Source organism: Eulemur rufifrons, chromosome 7, assembly GCF_041146395.1.
Source record: "Eulemur rufifrons isolate Redbay chromosome 7, OSU_ERuf_1, whole genome shotgun sequence".
NCBI lineage: Eukaryota > Metazoa > Chordata > Mammalia > Primates > Lemuridae > Eulemur > Eulemur rufifrons.
Genome location: NC_090989.1, coordinates 156,713,574 through 156,738,917, shown reverse-complemented (window position 1 = coordinate 156,738,917; position 25,344 = coordinate 156,713,574). Strand labels below are relative to the sequence as shown.

The 25,344-nt window shown below is 53.7% G+C and overlaps 1 protein-coding gene across 2 annotated transcripts; it reads right to left on the bottom strand.

Moving 5' to 3' along the window:
- Positions 1-11,364: 11,364 nt before the first annotated feature.
- Positions 11,365-16,593, bottom strand: GLYCTK (glycerate kinase). 2 transcript variants are annotated; one of them, XM_069475796.1, is made up of 4 exons: positions 15,921-16,592; positions 15,515-15,666; positions 14,732-14,907; positions 11,365-14,421 (listed from the first exon to the last, which is right to left on the bottom strand). In XM_069475796.1, exons 1-4 carry the CDS (start codon positions 16,295-16,297, stop codon positions 13,555-13,557), a joined length of 1,572 nt encoding a protein of 523 aa, XP_069331897.1. In that variant the 5' UTR covers positions 16,298-16,592; the 3' UTR covers positions 11,365-13,554. The 2 variants fall into 2 exon arrangements, with proteins under 2 accessions (XP_069331897.1, XP_069331898.1); XM_069475797.1 differs by lacking the exon at positions 14,732-14,907 and having other exon boundaries at positions 14,187-14,421; positions 15,921-16,593.
- Positions 16,594-25,344: the final 8,751 nt, after the last annotated feature.

The window sequence follows — 25,344 nt, the reverse complement described above, 5'->3', positions numbered from 1 at the left end:
CCTGCAGAAGGGACACTTAGGAGTGATGCCTGTCTACCAGAAGCGAGCCCCACAGAGCTGAGAGTCCCAGGAGAGGGGTGAGGCAGGGGCCATGGGGACACGCCTGCAGGAATGGCGGCCCCCTCCCAACCCCATCGTTCTGACTACTGTGTCTGAAGCCATACTTTGCTCTGCTGAGGGTGTAAAAATGGCATGACCTGGGTAGCTTCTGCATTCACAGACCTCTGGCAGGGGAGGACAGAGGCTCAGAGAGGTGAGGGGCTTGCCTTAGGACACACAGCTAACTGGTGGTGATGGAAGTGAATGGCTCCCAGACCCTCTGAAGGAGCATTTTAAGCCATGATGGGGTCCTGTCCGGCCTCTCCTGCTGCAGGCCAGGTTCGAGTGGGCAGAAAATCACCTGGATGCTGGCCTCTGAGGTTCCTGCAGCGGCACCTTCCACCCCTAGTTGGGCCTTGCCTCCGGAAAGCCAAGTTTGCCTAATCAATTTCTCCAGCTTTGGGGTGGGGCTAGGTGGTCTTGGCTCACTGGGAAGATACGGGGGAGGCATCAAGAGCAAGGTCCTTCCCTACTGGCCCCTGCCATGACCTTGCTGGGCTCTCTAGGTCATTGGCTCATTTGAATCCGAGTTCCTGGTGCCAGAGAGAGACCTTGGCCCTTGTATAGGGGCAAAGCCTCTCTATGCTAAACATAGGTCAAATCTCTCTCTTTTGGGGACAGCCCTCTCCCTGGAACCCCAGACTTAAACCTGACTGCTTCCTTGGTACCACCAGCCATACACAGCCCCAGGAGTCCCAATCCTAAACTACCCGGAACCCTCGATTTCCCTCTCACTGGCCTGCTTTCCCAGCATTCCTCTCCTCTGAAAACAGCCACACCACTTGCTCAAGTGTGTAAGCCAGGAACTGAAGAGCTGCCCTTGACAAGCCTCCCTCACACCCCACGGCCGATCCGTCAAGAGTCCCACTTGTCCTGTCTCCAAGCAACATCCCCGAATGCCATTCCTGCCACCTCGCAGCAAACACCCAGTCCTGGCACCATCATCTCCCATCTCAACATCCCCTGCCTTGGTCTTCAGCCTCCACGACCCAGTCTCTGGGAAGCTGTCTCAGTGATTTAAAAAAAAAAAAAATCATTCTCCAGTTCAGAATCCAGTGACTTCCCACCACACTTAGAATAAAGCCCATAGGCCTTAGCCCAACCCCCAGAGCCCCTGCCTGCCTCTCTGGTCCCACCTACCTCCTTTCCCTTCCCCTTACCAGTCACGTGGGCTGCCCTTTAGTGCCTCAGGGCCTTTGCACTGGCTGCTCCTTCTGCTGGAATGCTCTTCTCCCTGACCTTTGGATCCCCCAGATCTTGGCTTAAACATCACTCCAGCCTTTTCTGGCCCCACAACCTATAGTCTCCCACCAAGCCCTGGCACATCACCCTGGTAGAATCTTCTGCATGGCACTAGCCATTGGACAATGTTCTTGTTTTCCTGTCTCCCCCTCGCTAGAGTATAGGCTCCATGTGGGCAGGGACTTCTATCTCGGTCCCTACTGAACCCCAGCCTAGAACACCATGTGTCTGGCACACTGTAGGGACTTTGGGTTGAACTGATGTTGAGAGAATGCCTTGACCTTCCCACAAATGACCACAGTCCTCAGCTCTTTCCTCAAGTTCCCCAGAGCCCACTCAAACACCTACCTCATGCCTGGGGCCTACGTCCGTTTTGACCCTGAGGACATGACCATCTGGAGGTGGTGACCCTCACCCCTGCCTGCCCATTTGCTGCCCACCCCTGCCCCAGCAGCCAAGCCCAAAGTGGCTGGCCTCTAGTCAGCAATAAGTCAACATTTGCAGGGGAAGGAAATAGGATAGGTAGGTTTATGGGGTCTCCCAGCTGTGGGTCCTACCTCAGGACTGAGGATGTGGCCAGGGCCTAAATATGGACCTAGGACAACTAGCCCAAGTTAGGATAGGCTACCTGTAGCTCTATCCAGCCCCAGGTGTCCTAATCCTAACACGGACAACCCAGGACCCTCCCACCAGCCAGCATTCCCCACCTGTAAATATTAATATGTCCTTTGGCCTCCATCCACCTCCCCTCCTGTGCTGGTCCTTACCTCCATGGCTTGGAAAGCCCAGGGTTGCTAGGCCATTTGGGCTGGGTGCTCAGGCCCCTCTGGCCACAGCCCCCTGCCTCCACCAAGAGGTGGGTGTAGTTGCCCATCCTCCTAGTAGCCCTGGCCTCTTCCGGTGGAGCTTCATCGCAGTATCTCAGATTACGTCCCAGTCTGAATAGAAACAGGGCCGTGGGAAGGGGGGTTTAGTTTTGTTGTGACTACTGCCTGCAACCGTGGCAGTCTGCCAGCCTCCTGCATGCCTACCCCACCCGTGTCCTGCCTAAAGGCCAAGGCCCCTGGGGAGATAGTTCTGACTGACAGTTCCCTTTGCCCCAGGCTGAGTCCTCTGCCTTTCTGAACTGGAGAATCCCTGCTCAGAATCCTTCCATCTGGAAGGCCGGGCTCTGTAGATCATTACAGACCTTCCCCATCTTATGGCAGAACCCCGACTGGCTGGACCCTGCTGTCATCCGAGCCCCTCTGTAGATCCGGAGCCATGTGGTCAGGGCAGGGCAGACTTGCAGACACCCTGGGTGAAGGGAGTCACTGACCTACAAGAACCAAGGCCGGGGTGTGGGTCTTGGCACTGCCCTTTCCTGGACCTTGCTGCCTTGGTTTATCCAACTAAGAGGTGGAGACATTGGTGCCATTTAGTAGGATGTAGGAGGAGCCCTTGAGATGGGGGCATAAAGTGCCTGGTAAGCCCTGGCATTGGTGACCACACCTAAATTGCTGCTGAGGTGGGGGCAGGGAGCTTCGGGGTTTCAAACACCAAAGTAGCCTCTGAGACGGCCTGCTGCCGGGCACTGCAGGCTGAGCAAGGGAGTGAGAACACAGTGGGGCCAGGGAATGGGCTCCCTCCCCAACAGTGGGGGCACCTTCATCTCTTCCATCTGTGCAGTGGGGATAATCCAGAAATGGGCAGGACACAAAGGGAAGGGACAGCTGTGAGGTCATAATTTGGAAAAAGGAAAGACAGATGTCAAGTTCCTTGGGTCTCACCTCCCAGGGGGCTCTGGGCAGTCCCAGGATATCTGACACTACGAAGCATAGACTCTCCTTTGACAAAAGGAAACTGAAGCCTGAGGGAGAGGTTCAGTCTGGGTCACCCAGGCGGCAGGGACTAGGGTCACTAGGGGATGGTTTCAGTTCCAAAAGCACCTCCTTGGAGGCCCTGGAGCCTCAGTTTCCCCATCTGCACAATGGTGGCCCTGACTCCCATCTTTTCCTTTCTTTCCTTTCCCCCACATCCCCGAAAGCGGTGAGGTTCACCGAGGGGAAGGCTGTAGACAGACCCTCAGGGAGGTCAGGCCCCCGCCTCCAAGCCTTGTGTAGGTGTAGGGGAGGCTAAGGGGCCAGGAGCCTGGGGACCACCTCGGTGGCTCCAAAGGCAGCCCTGCCCCTCCTAGGGAAAGGAGCCCATGGCGGGGGCAGGAGTCCTCCCTGAGGCCGAGGGTAACATGCCTGGGCTTGAGGAGTCTCTAGCTGTGTTGGGCTGGTCTCAGGGTCAGCACTGCCATGACCGGCTCCACCCCCTTCCGTGCCCTGAGCCTCACTTTCCCCACTAGTGCCATGAGGACAATAGTGATCATCCCAGTCTGCTAGTCTGTGGCCTCTCTGGGGCCCCGGGAAGGGCCAACAGGCCAGTGGGTATGAGACAGTGGCCCTTATGAGCAGCAAAGCCCTGAAAAAAGACAAGACAGCCAACTAATGGTGGCATTTCAGGCACAGGACTTGGGGCAGAGGGGCCTCCAGTGCTCAGGCCCCCAAGCTCAGTCATGCCAGCCAAGCCACAGCCCCTGCACAGGCCCTGGGGCTGGGGTGGTGGGTGGCAATACCCGTCTGTGATGCGAATAGGCTCAGTCAGGGACTCCATCAGCCCAGGGACCTGCCTTTCTGGCCCCACTGACTCTTCTGTCCTAGGCTGTCACCTGCCTGCAGTCACCTCACACACACAGCAGCCCACCACCCACCCACCCACCTCCTTCCCGAGCAGAGACAGCTGCTACGGCCTCCGTGCTGGAACCAAAATTGAATGAGCGTTTTCACAATGTCGCCTCCCGCTGACAGCTCCTAATTGCATGTTGAAGCCATGTGATGGAGCCCAAGTTACACTAATTATGTCATTACCCTAATTAAGTAAATACTGTAAGTGCTAATTGGCTGAGATCTCTTGGGGGGGATGGGCACTGGTGTCCCCTGGGCTTTCATTTGGATGGGCTGGAGGTAACAGCTGCAGGTGGGGGCCTCCCTCCCTGGGTCACCCAGTGGGGTTCAGGGAGGACCCCAGGCCACAGCCCTAGACAGGTGCGCCCATGCTCCAGGGGAGGAAACAGAAGTGCTGACCAAATGGTCAGAGAGCCAGGTCAAAGGCTCACCTTGGCCCCGACAGGCTGGGGGTCTTGAACAAGCCTTCTCCCCTTTCTTTCTTTCTTTTTTTTTTTTTTTTTTTGAGACAGAGTCTCACTCTGTCGCCCAGGCTAGAGTGCAGTGGCATCATCGTAGCTCACAGCAACCTCAAACTCCTGGGCTCAAACAATCCTCTTGCCTCAGCCTCCTAAGTAGCTGGGACTACAGGAACATGCCACGGTGCACAGCTAATTTTTCTGTTTTTTGTAGAGATGGGGTCTTGCTCTTGCTCAGGCTTCTTCTCCCCTTTGCTGTCCTTCACCTCAGCCTATGGCCTTTCAGCACAGGGACACCAGAGGAACCCAGTGTCAGTCACCTATGGAAGCCAGTTATATGCCTGGCGTGGGGTAGCCAGAGGAAGAAAGGCTGCTGACTGAGCAAAGCCCCAGTTCCTGGGGACAGTGCTCATGTAAACCAGGAAAAGAACAAACAGTGATGGCATTGCCAGGAAGGTATGTGAGGTAGGATGCTCTGAGGAGGTCTGGAGGGCTTCCTGGAGGAGGGGGGGCTTCACTTACAAGGGAGAGAGCAAATGAGAGCATCAGAGCTCGGGTCACCTTCAAGGTGTGATTTCTAAATGCCAAACTTCTTAGCCATGACTTTTTGGGTAGGAGCCGCCAGGGATAAGAGTACAACTATCTGCAGGAAGGCCTCCAGATGGGACTCCAACCCATTTGGGGGCACGGGGGATGCAGAAAGAACGCCAATCCTATGTCAGGGACCAGCATGTAAGCCCCAGTAGGGCTGGAGCCCACACCCTGCCCTCTCTGAGCAGAGCGGTGTGGACCAGCTGTCAGGTGGGACCGATCCCTGCCCTGTCTTTGGCAGGGGTGTGGGGAGGGTCCCAAAGGCAGGAGTGTGAGGCCTCGGTGCTGGGACTGAGGCCTCCAGCAGCTGGGTCTGTTCACACCACTCAGGGCCAAACAACACGCAGTCTCTGAGTGTGCCCAGGTGCCGCAGCGTGGCCATCCCTGCTCTGCCAGCTCCACCCCGCCTGCCTCCACCATCTCGGCAGACATATGCTGCGGCTCCACACCCGGCAAACACCACATGCTCGCTTTCGTGTGTGACGGCTCCCTCCTCGCTTGCTGGCCCGCCTGCTTCCCAGGGCCACAGGCCCAGCACGGCCCCTACCCCCAAGCCAGCCCTGGACCGTCCAACTCCCAGCGTGGCCTTGGCCAGTCCCCAGGTCTCAAGCCCCCACTAGGTGACATCCACTCTTTTGTTGCCTGTTCTAGGCCTTCATTCATTCCACATAACATGATCTGGGCTCCCCAGGGCTGGCTCCAGAAACAGAGACAGATAGGAAACAATCCTTTCAAATGTCTGGAACTTACTCAAACGGCCCATGAAAAAAATTATGTATGTCTATACACACACGCACAGCAGAGAGAAAGAGAGAGAGAGAGAGAGAGAGAGAGAGAGAAAGCAAATGTGGCTAAATATTCCCAATAGTGAATATATGCCCTAAAGGGTATTCCAGGTGTCTGTTTTATTATTCCTATTCTGGCAACTTTTCTGTAAGTTTGAAATTATTTCTAAATAAAAAATAAAATAAAGGATGAGAAAGGAGGGAAAGAAGGAAAGTCTTTTCCTTTCTTGGGGCTCCAGGCTAGTGGAGGAGAGAGCTGGACCAGTGGCAGTGTCGATGTGGCCCTGCTGGGCGGGGCAGGAGCGCTTCCCTGAGGAGGTGATAGGAGCCGGGCTGGGCACCCACCTCTGACCCTTCCATGCAGGGTGGCACTTGGGGACTCTCTCCCACCCTCCCTGTCACAGGGTTAGGCAAGCCCACAGCTCCCTCCAAAAAGAATGTGCTTTGGAACCTCCGTGAGGAGTCTCAGGTGGGGCAAGAAGGGGGACTTCCTTCGGTCGGAAGGTGTTGGGGGGCAGCTGGAAGTTCTGTGCCTCTGAGCGCGAGAGGAGACTGAACCAGCCCAGGGGCTGTGCAGGATGAGTGAGGGAGGGGCCAGCCCTGGTCCGGGCCACCCGGCCTCCCTTCCCCCAGCACTCCTGCAGACTCGCCCAAGCGGATTCCCCAGGCAGTGCCCTTGCCTGTCACAGCAGCGCTTGGCAGCAGGAGGGTAGCAGCAGGGAAGTGGCTCATTATTCCATCCTTCATTAGGTCTGCATTCGGCAGCCCGAGGACCGTGGGGTGTGGAGTGGGAGGCTCTGCACCCAGTGGGCCCTCTGCCCTGGCCCACCCCATGCAGCCTCCTTCCCACCGCACCCCTCCCTATCCCCTGCCTCCCCACACATCTCAGCCTCACTCCTCCCCTTCCTCAGCGTGCCCACCATCCTCCTTCCTTGAGGCCCCACATGCTTGCTCTTAAGAGGGGGCTTCCCCTACCCAGGTCTCACTCATGCGATAGGCCCCATCAGCCATCCCCTCCCCCCAAAAGATGCCAGCATCCTGATGTGTGGTCCATCACGGTGTGTGCCCTGGGTGTTCTGGGCTCTCAAAGAATGAAGGGGACCCCTGCCTGCCCTCACAGCCTGTCTCCTCTCCCCTCCACCTCAAGCTGCCACTTCAGAGCCTGGACTGCCCCAGAGTGGACCTGCCCTCTGCTCAGGAGACCCTGTCTGGGATGCTCAGGGCTGGGGCACCCAGGGGTCAGCAGCAGCCGATTCCTCCATTCAGACACCTTTGTTCTTCTTATGCCTTTGTCGCCCTGTGACTGGCCCCATCCTCCCAGCCAGCCCACCAGCCCAGCGCCTCACCCCGTGCCTGGCTGGTCCCCGCTCCCTGCCATTCCCCCTCGTGCATGGCCTTCTGCCCATTCAAGTCCTCTTGGCCTCCCCTGAGACCAGAGCCTGGCATGGGACAGGGGTGGGGCCCCTCTGCCCAGCCTGCCAGTCGGCTGGCCGCTGCCTGCCCCCTGCAGCCTGCAGCCTGCCAGCACAGCTCCCGCTCCTGCCCACGCCCCCTCGCCTGCCCCGCACCTCCTTACCCCATCCCTACTCTCCCGCCCTGTAACAGCCTCTCCCCTCTGGCCCCATCACCTCCTCAGCCCCCTCCCCATTTCCTCTCCCCTCCTTTCTTGGCCCCTCAGTCCCTGGGTGTCAGGCTTTATCTCTGAGCGGGCAGGCACGTTGTCCTCCCCTCCCCTCTTCTCTTCTCTCTCATCCTCTCCCTTCTCTCTTCCCCCTCCAGCCTCCACTCCTTCGCCTGCTCACTCACCCTCTCCCTCTCCCGCTGCCCCCCTCTTTCTCCCCCACCTCTTTGTTTCAGCTGAGAACCGGCTCCTCGGGACAGTTCCCACACTGCAGTGCCTCTGGTGAGGAGACAGCGCCACCGAGGTGAGCTTGGGGGATCTGGGGACGCTGGCAAGGGGCAGCCGGAGCCGGGGGGCAGGCAGGTGGGGAGAGTGGGCAGCCTGGGCCGCGATGCTTCTCTGCCCTGGGCAGTGGGAGCAGCAGAGTGCCAACCTCAGGTGCCCGGTGGTCAGCAGGAGTGGAGGGCGGAGGGGCAGCCCGTTGGCCGTGAGGGACAGGAGCTGGCAAGCTCTGTCCCTGCCCCGGTGCCTGGCTTCTGTGGGCAGCCCTGGGGTGAGAGAGACCCTCAGGGGGACCCAACAGGGTGGGTGGAGGCTGGGCTGCCTGGAATAGCCCACCTCTGAAGGCTGGAGTGTATGCCCAGTCCTGGAGTCCAGGGCTGTGAAGCCTGCCTCTGGCTGGGCTGCAGCTATGGGGCTGCCGAGTGGCAGCAGCAGCACTGTCCATAGGGCTGTGACTCCCACAAGTGCCTGTCCCTGGGCAGGGTGAGGGGGGGGGTTGCTAGTCAAAATGTGCTGGGACTGCTCCCACTGCCCGGTGGGGGTCTGGGCAGAGGAGATATCATCCTCCTGCCACAGGCTCCCAGGTTTCCCTCCAAGCTACTGACTCCCAGACCCAGAGAGTCACATAGGGGGCCGAGTGCCTCTCCTTCCCCTGGGGGTCTTTGACCAGCTCCCCCAGACAGCTTTACCCAGAGTTGCAAACAGTAGGGTTTCAAGCCATAGCCTACATGGTCCTGCAGTCAGCTTCCTGGGACTGGGCTGGATAGGGAGAAATGGGGTCTCTGTGGGTAGGGGCGGGGGGAGCAGGTGGAGACAGAGCCCTGGCTTGAGTGAGGCTCCGAGTGTGATTTTTGGAGACAGCCCAGAGCCATGAGAGATCCTGAGAACCCAAAGCTGGGCAGGTGGGTGGGAGTGAACTGAAGGGCAGAAGCCAGTGCCGGGCCCCGCCCCCTTCTCAGCTGGAGCTGGGGATGGACACGCAGGGCTGGAGATGGGGAGAGGTGTGCTGCTCACACCTCCCCAGAGAGGTGAGCAGGGTGGCTCTGCTAGCTACCAGAGGGAGGGCAGGAAGGGCTGGGAGTGTGGGTACACCGGGGAGGACCTTCCCAATGGGGTACATTCTGAGGGGCCAGCCTCTGGCTGTCTGGTCAGGACAGGGCAGATCCCTGGACCCCCAGGGAGCCAGTGGTGAACCAGATCATGGTGGGTAGTGGTCTCATGAGGCAGAGCGGCAAAGGGCAGTGGCCCCTCTAGGACTGGGCCGATGGAGCACTTGTTTCCAGGGGCCACCTCTCTCTCACCCTCTTCCTTGGCCAGAACCTCCTCATCTGAGCAGGGCAGCAGCACCCACCCACCCTCGCCATGGAGCAACATGGACAGGAGGTGGAATCAGAACTGTGGGCATGAGATGGTGTCGTGCAGGGGGTCCACCCCCAGCCCACCCCCTCCAGCCACTACATCTAGCCTGAGGCAGAAGTGGGGTGAGGGGGAGAAAGCCTTAGGATCTCCAGTAGTTACCTGGGGAGGGTGTGACCCACATTCCTCCCTATCTTGGGGAGAAAGACCATCCCTTCCAGGCTGGGCACAGCTCATGACAGCTCCATCTCTCACATGGCAGCCTGCCTAGGTCATTGGCTTCCCCACGACCCCGGGCATATCAGTGTGCCCCATCCCTACACAACCCCTCTCTCGTTCCCTAGCACACCCCAAATCCTCCCACCTAGCTAGGGATTCCAGACTAGATTCAAATCAGTCCTCCCCATCCCAGTCTGGGCCTCATCGTGTTCCTCACCATCATCTAGACCCAAAAGGAGACAGGTTGCCCCGCCCAGGTTTCTGAGACATTAGGGGGCTCTCTTCTAGGCTGGGGCAGCTTATTCTGGATCCAGCTGATCCCCCGTCAGCTCCATGACCTCCCAGGGCACCATGCACCCTACTGGCCAATAAAGACTCAAATACCAGCCTCTGCTAGTGCCAGTCCAAAGCCAGAGGGCAGCAGGTTGCTTACTCAGTTTATAAGCACCAAGGTCCCACTGGCGCTAACCCTGGCCCTGCCCTGGATGAAAGGGACCTCCCTGAGCCGAGAACTTCCTGAGATTCTCCTTGGAAGAGGCCAATACCTTTCCCTTCCTCCCTGAGCCTCCTGCTTGCACAGAGCTTTCCCACAGAGATCCACCTGCCACTGACACTTCCCCAAAGAGGTGAGCAGGGCAAGGATGTTGTCCCCATTAGACAGGGGAGAAAATGGAGGCCTTGTAAGGCCAGGACAAGGACCAAGGACCAAGGACCTGACTCCCACTCCTTCCAGGCCACTTAACTGCCACCCTGGTGAGATCCTCATTAGAGTGGGGGTCCCTATGCCCACCAAAGTGTCCACTAGCTGCCCAGCCTATCTGCCCTGCAAATCCTCAAGGCCCTCTTGGCATCCTCAGGGACAGAGGGACTCAGTTACTTCCAGGAGTTTTTGAGCCAGGACTTCCAGCCTTGGTTCCAAAGCGGGCATCTACAGGGTTCCCTGGGCTGGCTGAAGGTTGCGGGGTTGAGGATGCAGAGGAGCAGGCAGAGAGAAGGTGGGAGGGGGTTCTCAAAGCCTGGTGATGCATCTCTCTCCCACTTGCGACCCTTCTCCATCTCCTTGCATGCCCCCATCCCCCACCCCCTGCAGTAAAGAAAGTGGCCCTCAGCATCGAAGTCCTACAATAGCCTCATGGTATCACTCCCTGCCAAAATCTTCGAGACTTGCCACTGCTGTCAATGTGAAGTCAACTCTCTCAGGTGGGCACACAAGGCCCTTTGCCAACTAGTTTCTACCAGCCTGTATGACCTTGCCCAACTTGCTCCACTGTATTCCAACACTCTTAAGTACACCTGTGTGTCTCCACCCTGGGATGGGGCAGAGCACAGCTCAGAGACTGGCTGTGGGCTGCACTAGACACACACATGCCCCCACAGGTACCCATGTGCACGCACACAGATGTGCATACACACACACACCCTTTTATGTAGGAGCCCAACACTCAACTGCATGTGGTTTTCTGACAAATCACACACACAACACAGCCACCCTTCTGAGCCAGGAGGAGTCCCACAAATCTGCTTTATGGATCCCTAGAGAGGCCAAGCGTGGTCATGTCACCATCCCCAAGCCCTTGAGGGGCAGGGGAGGCAGATGTAGATCCCCTGGGTCTGGCTGAGCCCTTCCTGGGCCCCAGGGCCTCTGAGTCCCAGAGGGTGGCAGAGAATAATCAAGCAGGTCCCAACCAGGTTCTCATCCTGGTTCTGCGGCTGAAATGCTGTGCAGCCCCAGACAAGCCACCTTCTCTCTCTCTATCTCCAGCTATAAAACAAAGGGGTTTGGATGAGCTGACACCTAAGGGCCATCCAGACCCACTGCCCAGCTGCTCTCAGCTCATGCCAAGTGCAGAGAATGAAGGGGCCTGTAAGGGCTGCTGCAGTCAGCGGGGCCAGGCATCCCCCATGGCAAAAGCCTCCGATGAGCCAAGGAAAGCTTCAGGGAATGGAGATGCGGTGGGTGCAAGGGCAGCAGGAACCTGAGCCAGGAGAGACAGAAGCCAAGAGCCAAGGGAGGGGAGCACTTTAATGATCCATAATTGACATTTATGGAGTAAATGAATCTTATGCAACATTCACCATGTGGGGTTTCTCTCATTTTATCATCTAGACTGCAGCCAAATATATCCTTTCTTATCTCTGGGGTACCAAGTGAGCACACCTAATGGGTTAGGCCCACAAACTATTTGGCCCTTTAGGCCCAATCCAGGCCCTGGCCTCCCAACCCCCACAAACACAGGTATAGGGAACGGGCCAAAGGGGAACAGAGGGAGCCTCCAGCAAGACTCTACCCACACCCAAAACCCTGAGCAGGTGTGTAAGCAGCCCTGTGTACAAGCAGCATCACATGTCCTATGCTATCTACACGTACACTCACACACCCATTCCCCACCTTGGCATGCTGACACCAATGTTTGTGTGCTCACATACCCCACCCCCCAAACACACACACAGGACACGGCTACCAGGCCCTCAGCCCCAGCCCTCCTATCCTGCTTTTGCCTGAAACCTGGCACCCAGTGCTATGATCATGCCCCCAAGGGCAAGGACTGAAACAGGGACAGAGCACATCTAGAGGCTGCCAGAGGAGCACCAGGGCATAGACACTGCCATGTGAGGATAACCGCGTCCCCTGAGACTGCAGCCCTGGTCAGCAGGAACTCCAATGCCAGCACAGAAGGAAAGGAAGCAGTACTCATGCATCCCAGTGGGGTGCACACTACCCCTTCCCTAAACCTCCCTGGTCCCCAGAGCCCTGCTCACCTCTCCCCCAATTCCCAGCCTGCCCTGTGTGAGCCAGGTCCCCAGGTCATGAATTATCTGCAAGCTAGGCTGTCCAGAGCCCAAGTGGGGAGGGGACACTCTTCGCAGGGGGAGGGCACACCCTCAGGGAGGAGGGGAAGGGTGGGGTGGAATAAGGGCCTGCAAGAGCAGCCCCAGGCCTCGCTGTTCTCTATGGCTTTTTATTCCTATGTGATTCTACTGCTCACTCATATAGGGATTGGAGCCGTGGCGCACGGCGGGGACGGCCAGCGGAGGGCTCTGATACCCAGCAAGGGGGCCCCAGGGACACCAGGACAGTGGCACCTCCCTTTCCCAACCAGGTTGCTGGTCAGGCCAAGGGAGCCATTCTTCTGTGGCTCTTCTCCCCACACGCCTCTTCTCCCACCAGCCGTAATGGGAAGGGGCAGGGGGCTGCTGGACTCATCACTGCTGGGACCCAACATCCCAGCGCTGGAGACGCCCACTAAAGGGCTGGCACCAGGGCCTGGACTGTGTCCCCAGAGGAGCGGCTGAAAGAACTGGGGACGTTCAGCCTGGGAAAACGGGGCTGGCATGCGGAAACAAGGTCCAGCATCCTGTGTGGCTGGGGGTAGCCCCTGGATAAATAGAGGGCTGGGAGCTGGGGGCAGACTTCAGCACAACTACGGTCTGTGGCTAAGGTGCATCCAAAGACAGAAGGGACATCCTTGGTGGCAGGTAGTAAATGTTCATTCAATGAGACGTAAGGCTGAGGCTGGAGAGACCATGGTAAGGATGCCACAACGGAGTCACAGCTGGCTGGGTGGCTGTCCTCCCTGGGGTCTCTGCTTGTGCCCACTGAAGCTGTCAGGAGTCAGACTCCACCCACACAGGCTGCAGAGAGACAGGCACAGGCTCCCATTTACATGAAACAAGTCCCAAGCTCTCCCAGCAGAGCGGTGTGAGAAATCCCGTCAGTTCCTGGCTGCAGCCACAGCACACACCCCTCCGCAGCAGCTCCCCAGTGAGTCTTTGCTCTGAGGGAAGATGAACTGAGAACCCATAATGTGGTCCTTTTTATTTTCAGTCACTCTTGCTTCACTCCACAGAAAGGAAAAAAAAAAAAAACAAAAAAACAGGCTGAGAGGCAAAACAGAGGGGCTTCCCAGGAGAGAACAGTGAACTTGCCAAGGGGCTTGTCCTGATCCTCAGGGGTACCTGCTACCATGGCATATGGGTAGAGGGGACCCCCACCTGCCAGTCTAGTTGGGGGGAATGGACATGCAGCAGAGAGGCCCTGAGTGGGAGGTGTGAGGGCCAACCAAGCAGCCAGGGCTGAGGAAAGAAGGGGCCCTAAGGTCTAGCGAGGCCCTGGGGACCAACCCTGTCTGCCCTAGGACCCTGCCCTTGTAGGCCTCCTCCAGACTCCCAAACTGTGACCTATGCCATCACCGAGGCCGCAGGAACAAGAGGTGGATGTCCATGACATTGGTACCTGTCAGCCCTGTGTGCAGCAGGTGCGTCCCACCCTGAAGGCGGCAGAAGAAGGTGTGTGAGTCATTGTGGGCTAAGAAAGTGGCCACATCCAGGCCCTCAGCAGCGGCCTGGCTGGCAAGCTCAGGCATGACCCAGGCCCCAGCAGCCTCTGTGGGCCCATCCTGCCCATCACTGCCACCACTCAAAAACAGCACATCAGTGTGCCCCAGGGGCCATCTTTCCAGCTCTGCTCCAACACGCAGGGCCAGTTCCTGGTTCCGGCCACCCTTGCCTGAGCCCTGCAGCAGCACTGTGGGCTCGCCACCAGCCAGCAGACAGACTGGGCCCCTAGCCCCCACCATGGCTTCCAGAGCTTGCTCCAGCTGCAGGTCTGGGATCTGGAGCTCAGCTGCCAGCTCGTGGAGTTTTGCATCCTCTTCCACTGAAGCCCCAGCTATGGATGGGGTGAGGCGGGATCCAGCCACCTGGGCCAGCAGCCCATAGAACTGGGCCACATTCTTCACATCACCCTGCATGGCTGCACTAAGCACCACAGCCCGGTAGCCCAGCACCTCGGCCTGCTGCTGGGCCTCAGCCAGCGCCAGTGCATTGGAGCCGATAATCACATTGAGGACGTGACCACAAGACGGTGGCCCACGGGGGTCAGAGTCGGCCCGAGCCAGCACAGTCTTCACGGAACGTGGCAGGGCAGCACGAAGGCCATAGCGATTGAGGATATGCAGGCAATCTTGCACATTGTGGGCACTGGCCACAGTGGGACCGCTGGCAATCACCTCCACAGGGTCCCCCACAACATCTGACAGGATCAGGCTCACCACCTGAGGAAGAGCCACAGGGGCAAGGCTCTGTCCCACCTCCTCCTTGCCCCAGAGCCCACAAGGACAAATTGCTCCCTGGACATCTACACACCCTCACACCACCCAGTGCATGTCTTCACCCATTTCTAACCTCTCTCAAGTGGGCTTGCAGAACACCTGGCCATGCAGACTCCCCATCACCCTCCCTGAGGCCCCTCCCATGACTTTACCCAGCCAGCCCCGCGGACTCTCACACCAGGCCCCTTCCAATTTGTATGCTGTTCTAGGCTTTCATAACCCTGGCACATTGGGCCTGACTCCACCAAACTACCTGAGCAGGGTAGGCAGCCTGAGCCAGTCCCCCACCCTTGAGCTGGGACAGTGCCTTCCGAATGGTGTTCAGCTCCTGGATGGTGGCTCCACGGGCTGCCAGCAGCTTGGTGAGTGTCTGCTTCTCCTCCAGTGTGACAGGTGGGATGGGGGCAGGCAGCAGGGCTGAGCCCCCACCTGCAGAGACAGTGAAGGCATCAGACAGAAGGGACACCCCAACCCAGGGAATCAGGCAAGCAGTGGTGAACAAGCCCACATTAGGGAAGGGGGCTGGAAATGTGGGGTTAGGGTGGACATACAATGTGTGCATCGTTACCACACATTGGCCACCTGAGGTTGTCCCCTGTCTTGAGGTCCCAGCAGGCAGTGGAAGAACTAACTCTTCCTCCAGAGACAGGGATAGGAGCAGGGCAGGGAGCGACAGCAGAGGATCAATGGGAGGGCTCCAAGAGGTCTGAAGACCTGAGTTCTGGGCCCAGGTGACATGGGTGCCGACAGCAACAAAAAGAGTGACATTTTCTGAGGGCTCTGCTGATGGTGCTCTTCATGCACCCTTTCATCATCACCCAACAAGGTCAGTTCAGCGGGGGGTGGGGGACTCCACAGCTCAGGGGAAGCCAGATGACTGGCCCAAGGCTACCCAGGAGTGACCATCCAGGCTCCTCACAGCTTCCCTTGCTCCCAATTTCACCCTGTGGCCCTGGGGGCTCAGACTTGATCTCCTGAAGACCTGATATTTGGAGCACCCCCTGCCAACTGTCTTGAGCCAATCTGGTACCCATACCTGAGATGAGCACAAGCAGCAGGTCATCAGCTGTGAGTCCCTCGGCCAGCTGCTGGATGGCCAGTGCAGCACGAAGTGCATCGCGGTCTGGCAGGTTGTTCTCTGCACCCTCGAATACCTGGACACGGCTGTGTGGCTTCAGCAGCATCTCCCTGAGGAGGGAGAGAGCAGAGAGCAAGAAATGGGGTGGGCTCCTCTCCTCTCACCTGATTTCTCAACTGTACAGGTGAAGGAGGCATGAATAAGGATGCCCACTGACACCTATCCTGGAGCCAAGCCAGACCCAGGAGAAAAAGGGAGGCTGGAGAGGAGGGAGAGGCTCGGATCCAGTCTGGGTCTGGGCCCAGGTTTCCTTCCAGAAGGACAGTGGGAAGCAGCCTCTTCCCACACCCCCATGGTTTCTTACCGTTTGCCGGCGTGCTCCATGGCAGCACGGATCCCCTTAGGAACGCTGATCACACCCTGCACGAGATGCTGGCCCAATAGCTCCTCGGCTGCAGCTGCCATGCCCAGCACAGCCTTGCCAAAGCCCACTAGGTAGAGGTTTTGCTGTAGCTGAAAGCTCCTGTCTCGCACCTTCAGCTGTCTGCCACCAGGGTCCAAGGACAGTGCCCGGTGCAGCATGGGGCCCGGCAACACAGCACCCACAGCACTCTCGAACAGCTGCTGCGCCTGCTCCGCCAAGGCCATGCCACTGGCCAGCCGGGCCACTGGGCCCCCCCAGAGGAGTGGAAGCAAGGGGGCTCGGGCCACACGGGGCAGCAACTGCAGGGCTGCAGCCATGCCCCACAGCTCTCAGCACTGCCTGGCACCCATGGCTGCCTATCAGGGAGAAAGCACAAATGAGGCCCTTGTAAGACAACAGACAGGAGGGCCCCCACGGCCACCCCTCTGAGGGCTCCCACAGCCACCCCTCTGAGGGCTCAGAGCCAATGGACCCCACAGCTGCTGCTGTAAGAATGAGCCATCTGATAGCCCAAGGAGACTTCTTGAAGCCCACAGCTGCCTGATCTCACTATAGTCCTTAGAGACCAGCCCTGCCACCCAGCCATGTCCTTCCCTATAGACCACATGCCAGCCCTCTGAACACTCTTGACCCAAGTCCAAAGTTCCTATTAGCTGAGCCCTCCTCCTAGGTCACCCCCTTTCGCTGGGAGTTAATCATAAACAGAGGGAGCAATTCCTACCAGTGGGCTCCTGCCCTGCCTCTTTTCTACCCCCTGCACTTCAGAGCCCTCACCAGGGCAACGCCCCTTCCTGGTACTCCTTCCTTGCCTCTTTAACACCTCTGCTGCCAGGAGGCTCTTGATTGTCCCACCAACTTACCACCAAACCCACTGATGTCCCGCCTACTCTATTTCACTATCTCATGGGACTGGGATGGGGAGCCTGGGAACACTGGGTCTTTGTGGGGAGGCTGCAGGCTCACCAAAGCACTGACAGCCCATGCCCAGAACACATTCTCAAGCCACACAATCTGAGAAATCCCAGCATTCAGAATGACAGTCCAGCAAGAGGTTCAGGTTCAAAATACTAGTGGGAGAAAAGTCTGGGTCACGGTGGAACCACAGGGAAGTCCCTAGGCACCATCTGAGGCCATGTGCCAGGAGGCCCAATCTGCAGGACAGGACAGGATGCCCTTCCACGCACATAGCTGGCCCCTTCTGGCTCTGAGATAACAAAACAAGTCTTGGGTCACACCACCCACGTGATAAGAGCCCAGTGGCTGGAGCAGGCAGGCAAAGGCCAGGCTCCCAAAGCTGAGCCCAAATAGTCATTTTCCCCACTGGGCAGAGAAACCCTACAGAAGCCTTGAGGTGAAGGTCAGGAAGCTGTACAGGGGGTTAGGGACAATAAAGCCCCAAAGAGTTCATCTGTAAAAATGCATCTTTTAAAATAAATGCCTACCATAAATGCTGCAAGCTGACTGCATCAGCAACTGCGGATGGAACAGGGGAAGGAGGCTGGGAATTGGGGTTCCAGCTTTATTACAGGTTTTCTGAGTGGCTGGGATGCCTCCATTTCTCTCAGTGGGCCTCATCTGCTAAATGAGAGGTGGGGTGAGATTAAGACTAACGCTCTCCCCTTGACACCCTAAGACTCTCTGATGCTGTCCACTGTAACACAGAAAACCCCAAAGACGTTTATTTCACACCCAAATAAGGTGGTAACTTCTAAACCTTGGCCATTTAATCTGCCTGGTTCTCAGCTTTCCCATAAGAGAAGACTTAATAATATTCCCTGTGAAAGGGAACACAGACGGTACTCCCACCTGGATTCTGAAAATGGGCCGGTTTTTTGCGAGGGGGACAGACCCCTGGGGCTTGCCCATTAAGTCTGGAGCTAAAAGAGTCTTGGCATCTAAGACAGCTGATTTTTACAGCTTTGGTGAACTTTGTACCTATTTCCCCGATGGAAAAGGGCCCTAGAGGATCCCAACATTGCTACTGGATACTAGAACCCAGGGAAGGCGTACGCTCAAGGCTAAGGTTGCCAGAGAAAATACAGGGTGTCCACTTAAATCTGAATTTCAGATAAGTGATTTTTTAATGGAAGTATGTTCCATACAATATTCAGTACTTATTTATACTAAAAATTATTCGTAGTTTATCTGAAATTCAAATTTAACTGGACGCCCTGTATTTTTATTTGACAAACCCGCCAACTCCACTCAACATACGGTCTCTTCTAAACCCCGGGACACGCCGGAGGCAAACGCGGAAATACCAGCAGCACCGGACTGGACCCTTCCCAGCCACCTGCGCCACTTCCGGCTTTCATCTGTCCGCAGGGGCCCGGAAGTGACGTGATCCAAGGGCCGGGGCCCCGGGGCCTTCGCGAGGGATATGGCTGCAGTGTGATGCCCAGTAACGTGAGAAAGCGAGAAAGAACGGCCCGCTGTCACCTGGACCTGCCGTCGCCAGACCCGGGGACTGGTTTCGAAAGCCATGCCAGCCCTCGGAGAATGGACTTACGGCCCCACGGTTCCCAGCGTTGGGGACCAGAAGTCCTTGCGGGCGGGCGGGGCGGAATCCGGAAGTGTAGGGTGGGCGGGGCGGGGTTGGGGCGGGTGTCAGGTGTGAGCTCTGGCGGGAGAGGATGTAGAGGAACCCGGGGTGGGGGTTATTGGCTCCCTACTGACTGCCAAGAGACCTGGAAGGAGTCAGCTTCAGGCTTTAGTTTCTTCATCTCTACACGGAGGTAATAATCCCCGCCTCACCAAATTGCAATATTCGTATATCCTGTACGATCCAATCAGCAGATACACCCCGAGCTCCTGTTAGGCACCAGGCACTTGGTTGAGCAAACTGAGACTCACTACTTCCTCACAGCCCACCCCTTCTGGAGCCAGATTGTCATCCTCGCTCCTCCCCATAGCTATAATCTCACAACAATTCATCGGTATTCCTTCCTCTCCCCCATGGGCCACCAAATACAGCCAGAGAGTTCTGTGCCATGATACTCAAACACACAAGCTGAACGTAAACAAGAATGGCTCTGGGCCTTCCTTGCTGTCCCTGCTCTCATCCTATGCCCGCCCTGACGAAGGCTTGACGCCTTTCCACATACATAAGACAAGTCCTGACCAGACTCCAAAACGCAGAAGTGTACACTGTATTTACTGATGATTCCTTGGGGAGATAGGGGAGAGAGTTGCATCACAAATCACATGACTGATTTCCTAAAAATCTTACTGAAATACATTTCTCATGTCAACCTAAAATAATCAAAAGTTTCAGGATCCAGTTAAAAGAGTTTAAGTGCAGTGTGAGAGTGTGGGGGGGGGGGGGCCAAGAAAAAAAAAGAATGTGTGTCACTTGTGGGAAGGTCAAAGAATGGTGATCAGTGCTTCCTGGTGTAGGGAAAGGTGAGGATCACTTATGTAGGCAAAAACAAGGGTGCCAAACAGAATTACAACATTTTCCATACAAAGGCCAACATGTAGATATAAGATCTGATTGACTACTGTTGATTACACTTTAAGGGAGTTGCTTAACCTATTGTGAAGAAGTAACAATCACAAGGGTCTCTAACTTTAGTCTAAGTTTGAATGAAGAGTAGGGAGTCTGGTTAATGTATAACATTTCAACACAAAGGTCAGGAAGCATTGGTCATGCACCAGAGAAGACAAAACAGCCATGTTACCAGATCCAGTTTCCAGGGCTTAACTTTTCCCCTTGGCATAATAAATTTGGAAGGTCCTGAAATTTTCTTTTCTTTTCACTCCCCATCTTCTCCCTTTGGCAGTTGCCACATCTCTCCACAGTTCTCCAAACCATGCTCTACTCTTATGAACTGTCCTTCCCCCTGCAACTTCCAGCTCTCTCCCTGAATTTTTCTTTCTCTTTATAATAGAGGACCTTTTATTCCCTCTCCCATATGATTCCTCACACCATCATCAAAACAGGTGCCTTGGGAAGGCTCTGTAATGTGGAGGAGATTGTAAATACTTAAATTTTCATAGTTTTTCCTTGCTTATAGTCAGCGTCTTTATCCATCCATGCATTTATTCATTCCTCCATCATTCAACAGACATTTCCTGAGTGCCTTCTATGTGGTCCAAATGCCATAGCTGCTGGGATGAGTAAGAAGTGGTACTTTTAGTTGGGAAACTTACTCTGCTTTTCTGTTTACATTCCTACAATGCAGTTGGGAGTGTAAATTTGAGCACTTCTCATTATTTAGTGATAGAAACTCTCATAAACAGATACCATTTACTGTGCCAGTGCTATTCTGTCAGACCGTAAGTAGGAGACTAATTGTACCCATTTTTTAATCCCCCATGTCCACCCTGAAGCTACTCACAACATGCATTTAACAACAGCAAGGTTTATTTATTTATTTATTTTTTATTTTTTTTGAGACAGAGTCTCACTCTGTTGCCCAGGCTAGAGTGCCATGGCGTCAGCCTAGCTCACAGCAATCTCAAACTCCTGGGCTCAGGCAATCTTTCTGTCTCAGCCTCCCGAGTACCTGGGATTACAGGCATGCGCCACCATGCCCGGCTAAATTTTTCTACATATATTTTTAGTTGTCCAGCTAATTTCTTTCTATTTTTAGTAGAGACGGGGTCTCGCTCTTGCTCAGGCTGGTCTTGAACTCCTGAGGTCAACGATCCACCTGCCTCGGCCTCCCAGAGTGCTAGGATTACAGGCGTGAGCCACCTCGCCTGGCCAACAGCAAGGCTTAGATGCCCCCTGGACTGTGATCTCTTGGAAAGTGGTGACTTGGTCTAATTTGTATTTGTATTTCTACTGCCCTGCATATGATCAGGTGCAAATAGAAGCTGGAATTTCTCTCCTCTTCTCTTTTCTTTTCTTTTCAATTAACAGGAGAACAGTGAAGTGCTCAGCTGCTAAGTGCTACAGACTCTAAGTGGAAAGGATTTCAGAAAAGGGAAAGAGATGGTGGTGTTGAGTGGAAGTAGGCTTCATGAAGCAGTGGAATTTAGGTCTGAGAAAACAATTAGACTTCTCAGAATGCTTACACATACCTTGATAGTAGAAATAAACATATGTCTACAGTCTTTTTAGAGTGCACTTTGGCAATAAGTATCAATATCAAACATTCGACAGGCAGTTTCACTCCAAGGAAATAATTGGGCATGTGGACAAAGATGGTGTAGGGAAAGAAAAACACTCTGACCCTCTTAGGTTCAGTGCTAATACTAGCATGGCATTGTGCAGCGTTGCTCAGTGGGAGGGAAGGTCAGCAGTTCTGGAAGTAGGGTAGAGTGGACTTTGTGTCTTAAGGGCTCTAAAACACCTCCAAGCTATTTCTCTTGGAAGGAAGGGTAGGGGAGAGTACAGATATCTCACCTGGAAGCAGCTTAGCTGTGACCAGGCAAGTAACTGATGAGGAGGGGCCCCTAAATCTGTGTATGTTGCATTGTCAGGTTTGTTTTTGGGTTTTTGTTTTTTCAGGATCTTATGAGGGTACAAACATTTTGGTTACATTTTGGTTACATTTTATGTCTTTGCCTCACCCAAGAGAGGTTTTATTGTCAGTTTTTAAGCCTTTGGAAACAGTTCTGTAGTTTTAAAGATAGAGGCCCTGGGGCTCTAAACAGTTCCTTGGGGCTCTGGGCATTCAAGGCTTATCTGGAAAGATCCCATCCCCTCCTTCCATAACAAGAAGTCATTGTTTCCTAACAATGGACTTTGTTAAATGTGAATGATTATGCCCCGGAAACAGAGCTGGAGCACTGAATTCAGACTCTAGTACTTACTGGCTGTGTGACCTTGAGACAGTTACTTAACCTCTCAGAACCTCAGAGTCTTCAGCATTAAAATGAGGTTAAGAGCATTAAATAAACACTTTCAAGTGCTTGTAGAGAGGCTCAAAGTTTTGGCTGTACTATTCCTGGGTTAGGCCAGATTTGTGCATGTGATATATGTGGTTAGAAGGGCCCTGCACTTGGTTTAATATTCTGTTGTTGCCATCTTTAGATTCAAAACAATTTTTTAACAAGCGGCCTATTTATTTATGTTGCACCGGTCCCCACAAATTATGTATTTGGTCCCTGCTACCGGGGAAAGATGCCCTCTTTTTGTTACTGAAAGTTCAGTACTTGTCTCTATCCCCAGGTCCAAACGAGGACAAGAGGTTTGAGGAGCAGGAAAGAGAAAATTATTAATTTGCCAGCAAATGAGAAGAATGGCAGACCCTCCTCTTAAAGTACCATTGTCCTACCTATAAGCAGAAATACAGAGCTTTTAAAGGGGGTTTTTCAGCTTCAGGCTATTGATGTTTAACTATAGTTGATGGTTCTGGATCAACCCCATCTCCGGGGAACACAATCTCCTGTGACCTCTGCCCTTGAGCCATCTCCTGTGGTACAAAAAGCCAAGGACACTCTCCTGCCCCTCTGATTGCTGGCCTTGGGCAGGGATGCAGGTTTTAGTCCCCTAAAAGGGTGAGGGGGTTTTAAAGAGACAGCTCATAAAACGTTTTACCCTCTTTCAGGCCGTTATCTCTGTTACACTTCCATCCAGGCTCCCTGATCCTGGAGTCTCAAGACCTCTCCAAGGGATTCCAGTAAGTGCACATATGTTAGCACTGCCAGTGCTACACACTGTGGGAGGTGGAGGTGGCACTGTGGTTCCCAGGCAGTAGTGAGGCTGTAATGAAAAAGTCTGAGCCCCCTTGCTATAACAGACATTTCCTGGCCCCCTGGCCCAGGACAGTTCTTTATGCAGGTGGCCTAGAAACCCTGGGCTCAGTTCATTCAGTAGCATCTCTGGAAGGCCACTTGGAGTCTTCCACAGTTGACCCCGGTGGGAAACAGCACAGCATGTAATTCAGAAGTGGTACAAGCTGCAGAAATTGATATGAAATCAGCCAAAAAAAAAAAGAAAGGAAAAGAAAAATCAAATATTCTTGCAAAAAAAAAAAAATCAAATGTTCTAATCTTTTAAAATACTTTTAAGCATATATGCTTTCCTCCCTCTTTTTCATGAGGGGGAAGCAAGAAACCAATAGAAAATATGTTTAAATGAATAAAACCATTGCTGAGGTTGCCTTTAACTCCATAGAAGAGGTTGTAATTTCAATTTGATGTAAAATATTACCTCTGCTCATGGTCATCTTAGAACATTTATTTCCTTTTGATGGTGAGTGAAATGAAGCATTCATTTAGCAAATCAAGCAATTTTTCAAGTGTGAAGTGGTTATACCGGAATAGTGTAAGACAATTGAAACATGCTACACAAGATTACCATGTGTTACCATTGTGTTCCAACATTCTGCTTTTCCTCTTTGGCAATTAAGCCTGTGTGCGGTTGGTCGGTCTCTCTCTCTCTCTCACACCCTCTCACCCTTCTCTCACCCACACCCACACCCACACACCCTTCCCAAAGAAGAGAGTCACCTGATTCTAGTTATTCCAAGGGCTTGTGTAAGAAGTTAATCAATCTCTAGGGAAGCCCCACTGCTGGGCACTCTAGCCCAGAAATTTCCCTCAAAGAATTATAATTCATAAGGAGCTCTCTGTTTTGGAAAAAAGGATAAATTGCTTAGGACAGGTTCCATTTTAAGCTGTGTGGTGTGAAATGTAAAAATGTAATAAATGGACCAGTCAAATATCTGGAGTCCTTTGGATAACTTCATTTTTTCACTTAATATATGTTGAGCTCTGGCTGGGCTCTAGATAAAATAGAAAGCAAAATTACTTTACAACCACATCATAGACTAGTAGGTAGCCATTCAAAATGATTGTGTATACCTATATTTATTGACCTGGAAGATGTTCATAGTATGGAAAAGGGTAGGTTTTAAATAATTTATGAACCCATTAAAAATATATTTCAGAGAAAAAAATCTGAAAAGTTGTACATCAAAATGGTAAATTTTATATTATATATATTTCACTATAATAAAAAAAGTAACAGTGGCTACATCCGGATGCTGTTTTTTATTTTTTATTTTTTTAGGCCCCTAGCTTTGCATGGATGGATGCTGTTTTTTTATTATTACTTGTGTTTTTTATCTTTTCTGCAGTGAATATGTGAAAACTAAATAAATGAAATAAAGATTAAAGAGAAAAGGAAAACTAAAAATTAAGTCTGATTTTTTTAAGGCCATCTGATTCACTTCTCACTGCAGCTTTCCCTTGGTCCACTCCCCAGCTAGAGCCAGCCTTTGTGGGTCACTTTCTAAAGTCTGTCCTTTAAGGCAACAATGCTGTTGGACTGGAAGCCAGGAAAGCCCCACTATAATAGGGCAGGGAGCTGGGCTAGAAATGGGAAATGGTGAGAATGTGAATCAGGCTGAACATTTCAGGACCCTCTTAAAATATGAAAAAATGACTTTTTGCATTCCAAAAATAATGCAGTAAGTCAAGTCGTCAAGTCTTGGGAGGAAGCTTTGCTCTGAACAGTGAAATCTGGAAAAGGTACAGGAAGTAAAATCCTTGAAAGATACCCAGCAAAGATTTCTTTTGGCCGACAACACTGAGTAGATTACAGCTGTTTCTGTGGCTATTTTTGTAAGTTAACACAGACCAAAAAATGGCATCTCACTGGGTGCATTCCTAACAGTTCCAGGACATGGCACCAGATCTGTCCTTGTTGCCATCTAATGATTCAAAGCAGATGCTCCATCAGCCTTTCTAGTCTCTGAAATAAAAACACAGGAATTACAGGGAAGCAGAGTGAGTGCTCTGGGGTGCGGAGGGCTTTTCTTCCATTGCTTTGCAGTTTGGAAAGTTGCCATCCATTCAGGTTTTACTCAAACCGGCTTTTTCCAGACCCCAGAACAAATTGTAGCCAGTAGCTCTGCTCTTTGTCAGGAGGCAATTGCAACCCATTTAGCCAGGATCTTGCCCTCTTCCCTTAGAAAACAACTTCCCTGAATAGGGATCCTGGCTCTCTTTTTACCCAGGTGGTAGGATACAGCCCCTAGTTCTTACCAGAAAGACCCGAACTGTCCCAGGGTTTCCATTTTGTTTTTACCATTATCCATGTTATATCTGGGTCCCTCGATATCACACCTTCCTAAAATCAGTAATTGAAATGTCTCACAGGCCAGGCGCTGTGGCTCATGCCTGTAATCCTAGCAGTCTGGGAGGCTAAGGCGGGAGGATTGCTTGAGCTCAGGAGTTTGAGACCAGCCTGAGCAACAGTGAGACCCTGTCTCTACTAAAAATAGAAAAATTAGCCGGGCATGGTGGCCAGCACCTGTAGTCCAGCACCTGTAGTCCCAGCTACTCAGAAGGCTGAGGCAGGAGAATCACTTGAACCCAGGAGTTTGAGGTTGCTGTGAACTAGGCTGATGCCACAGCACTCTAACCCGGGTGACAGAGTGAGACCCCGTCTCAAAAAAAAAAAAAA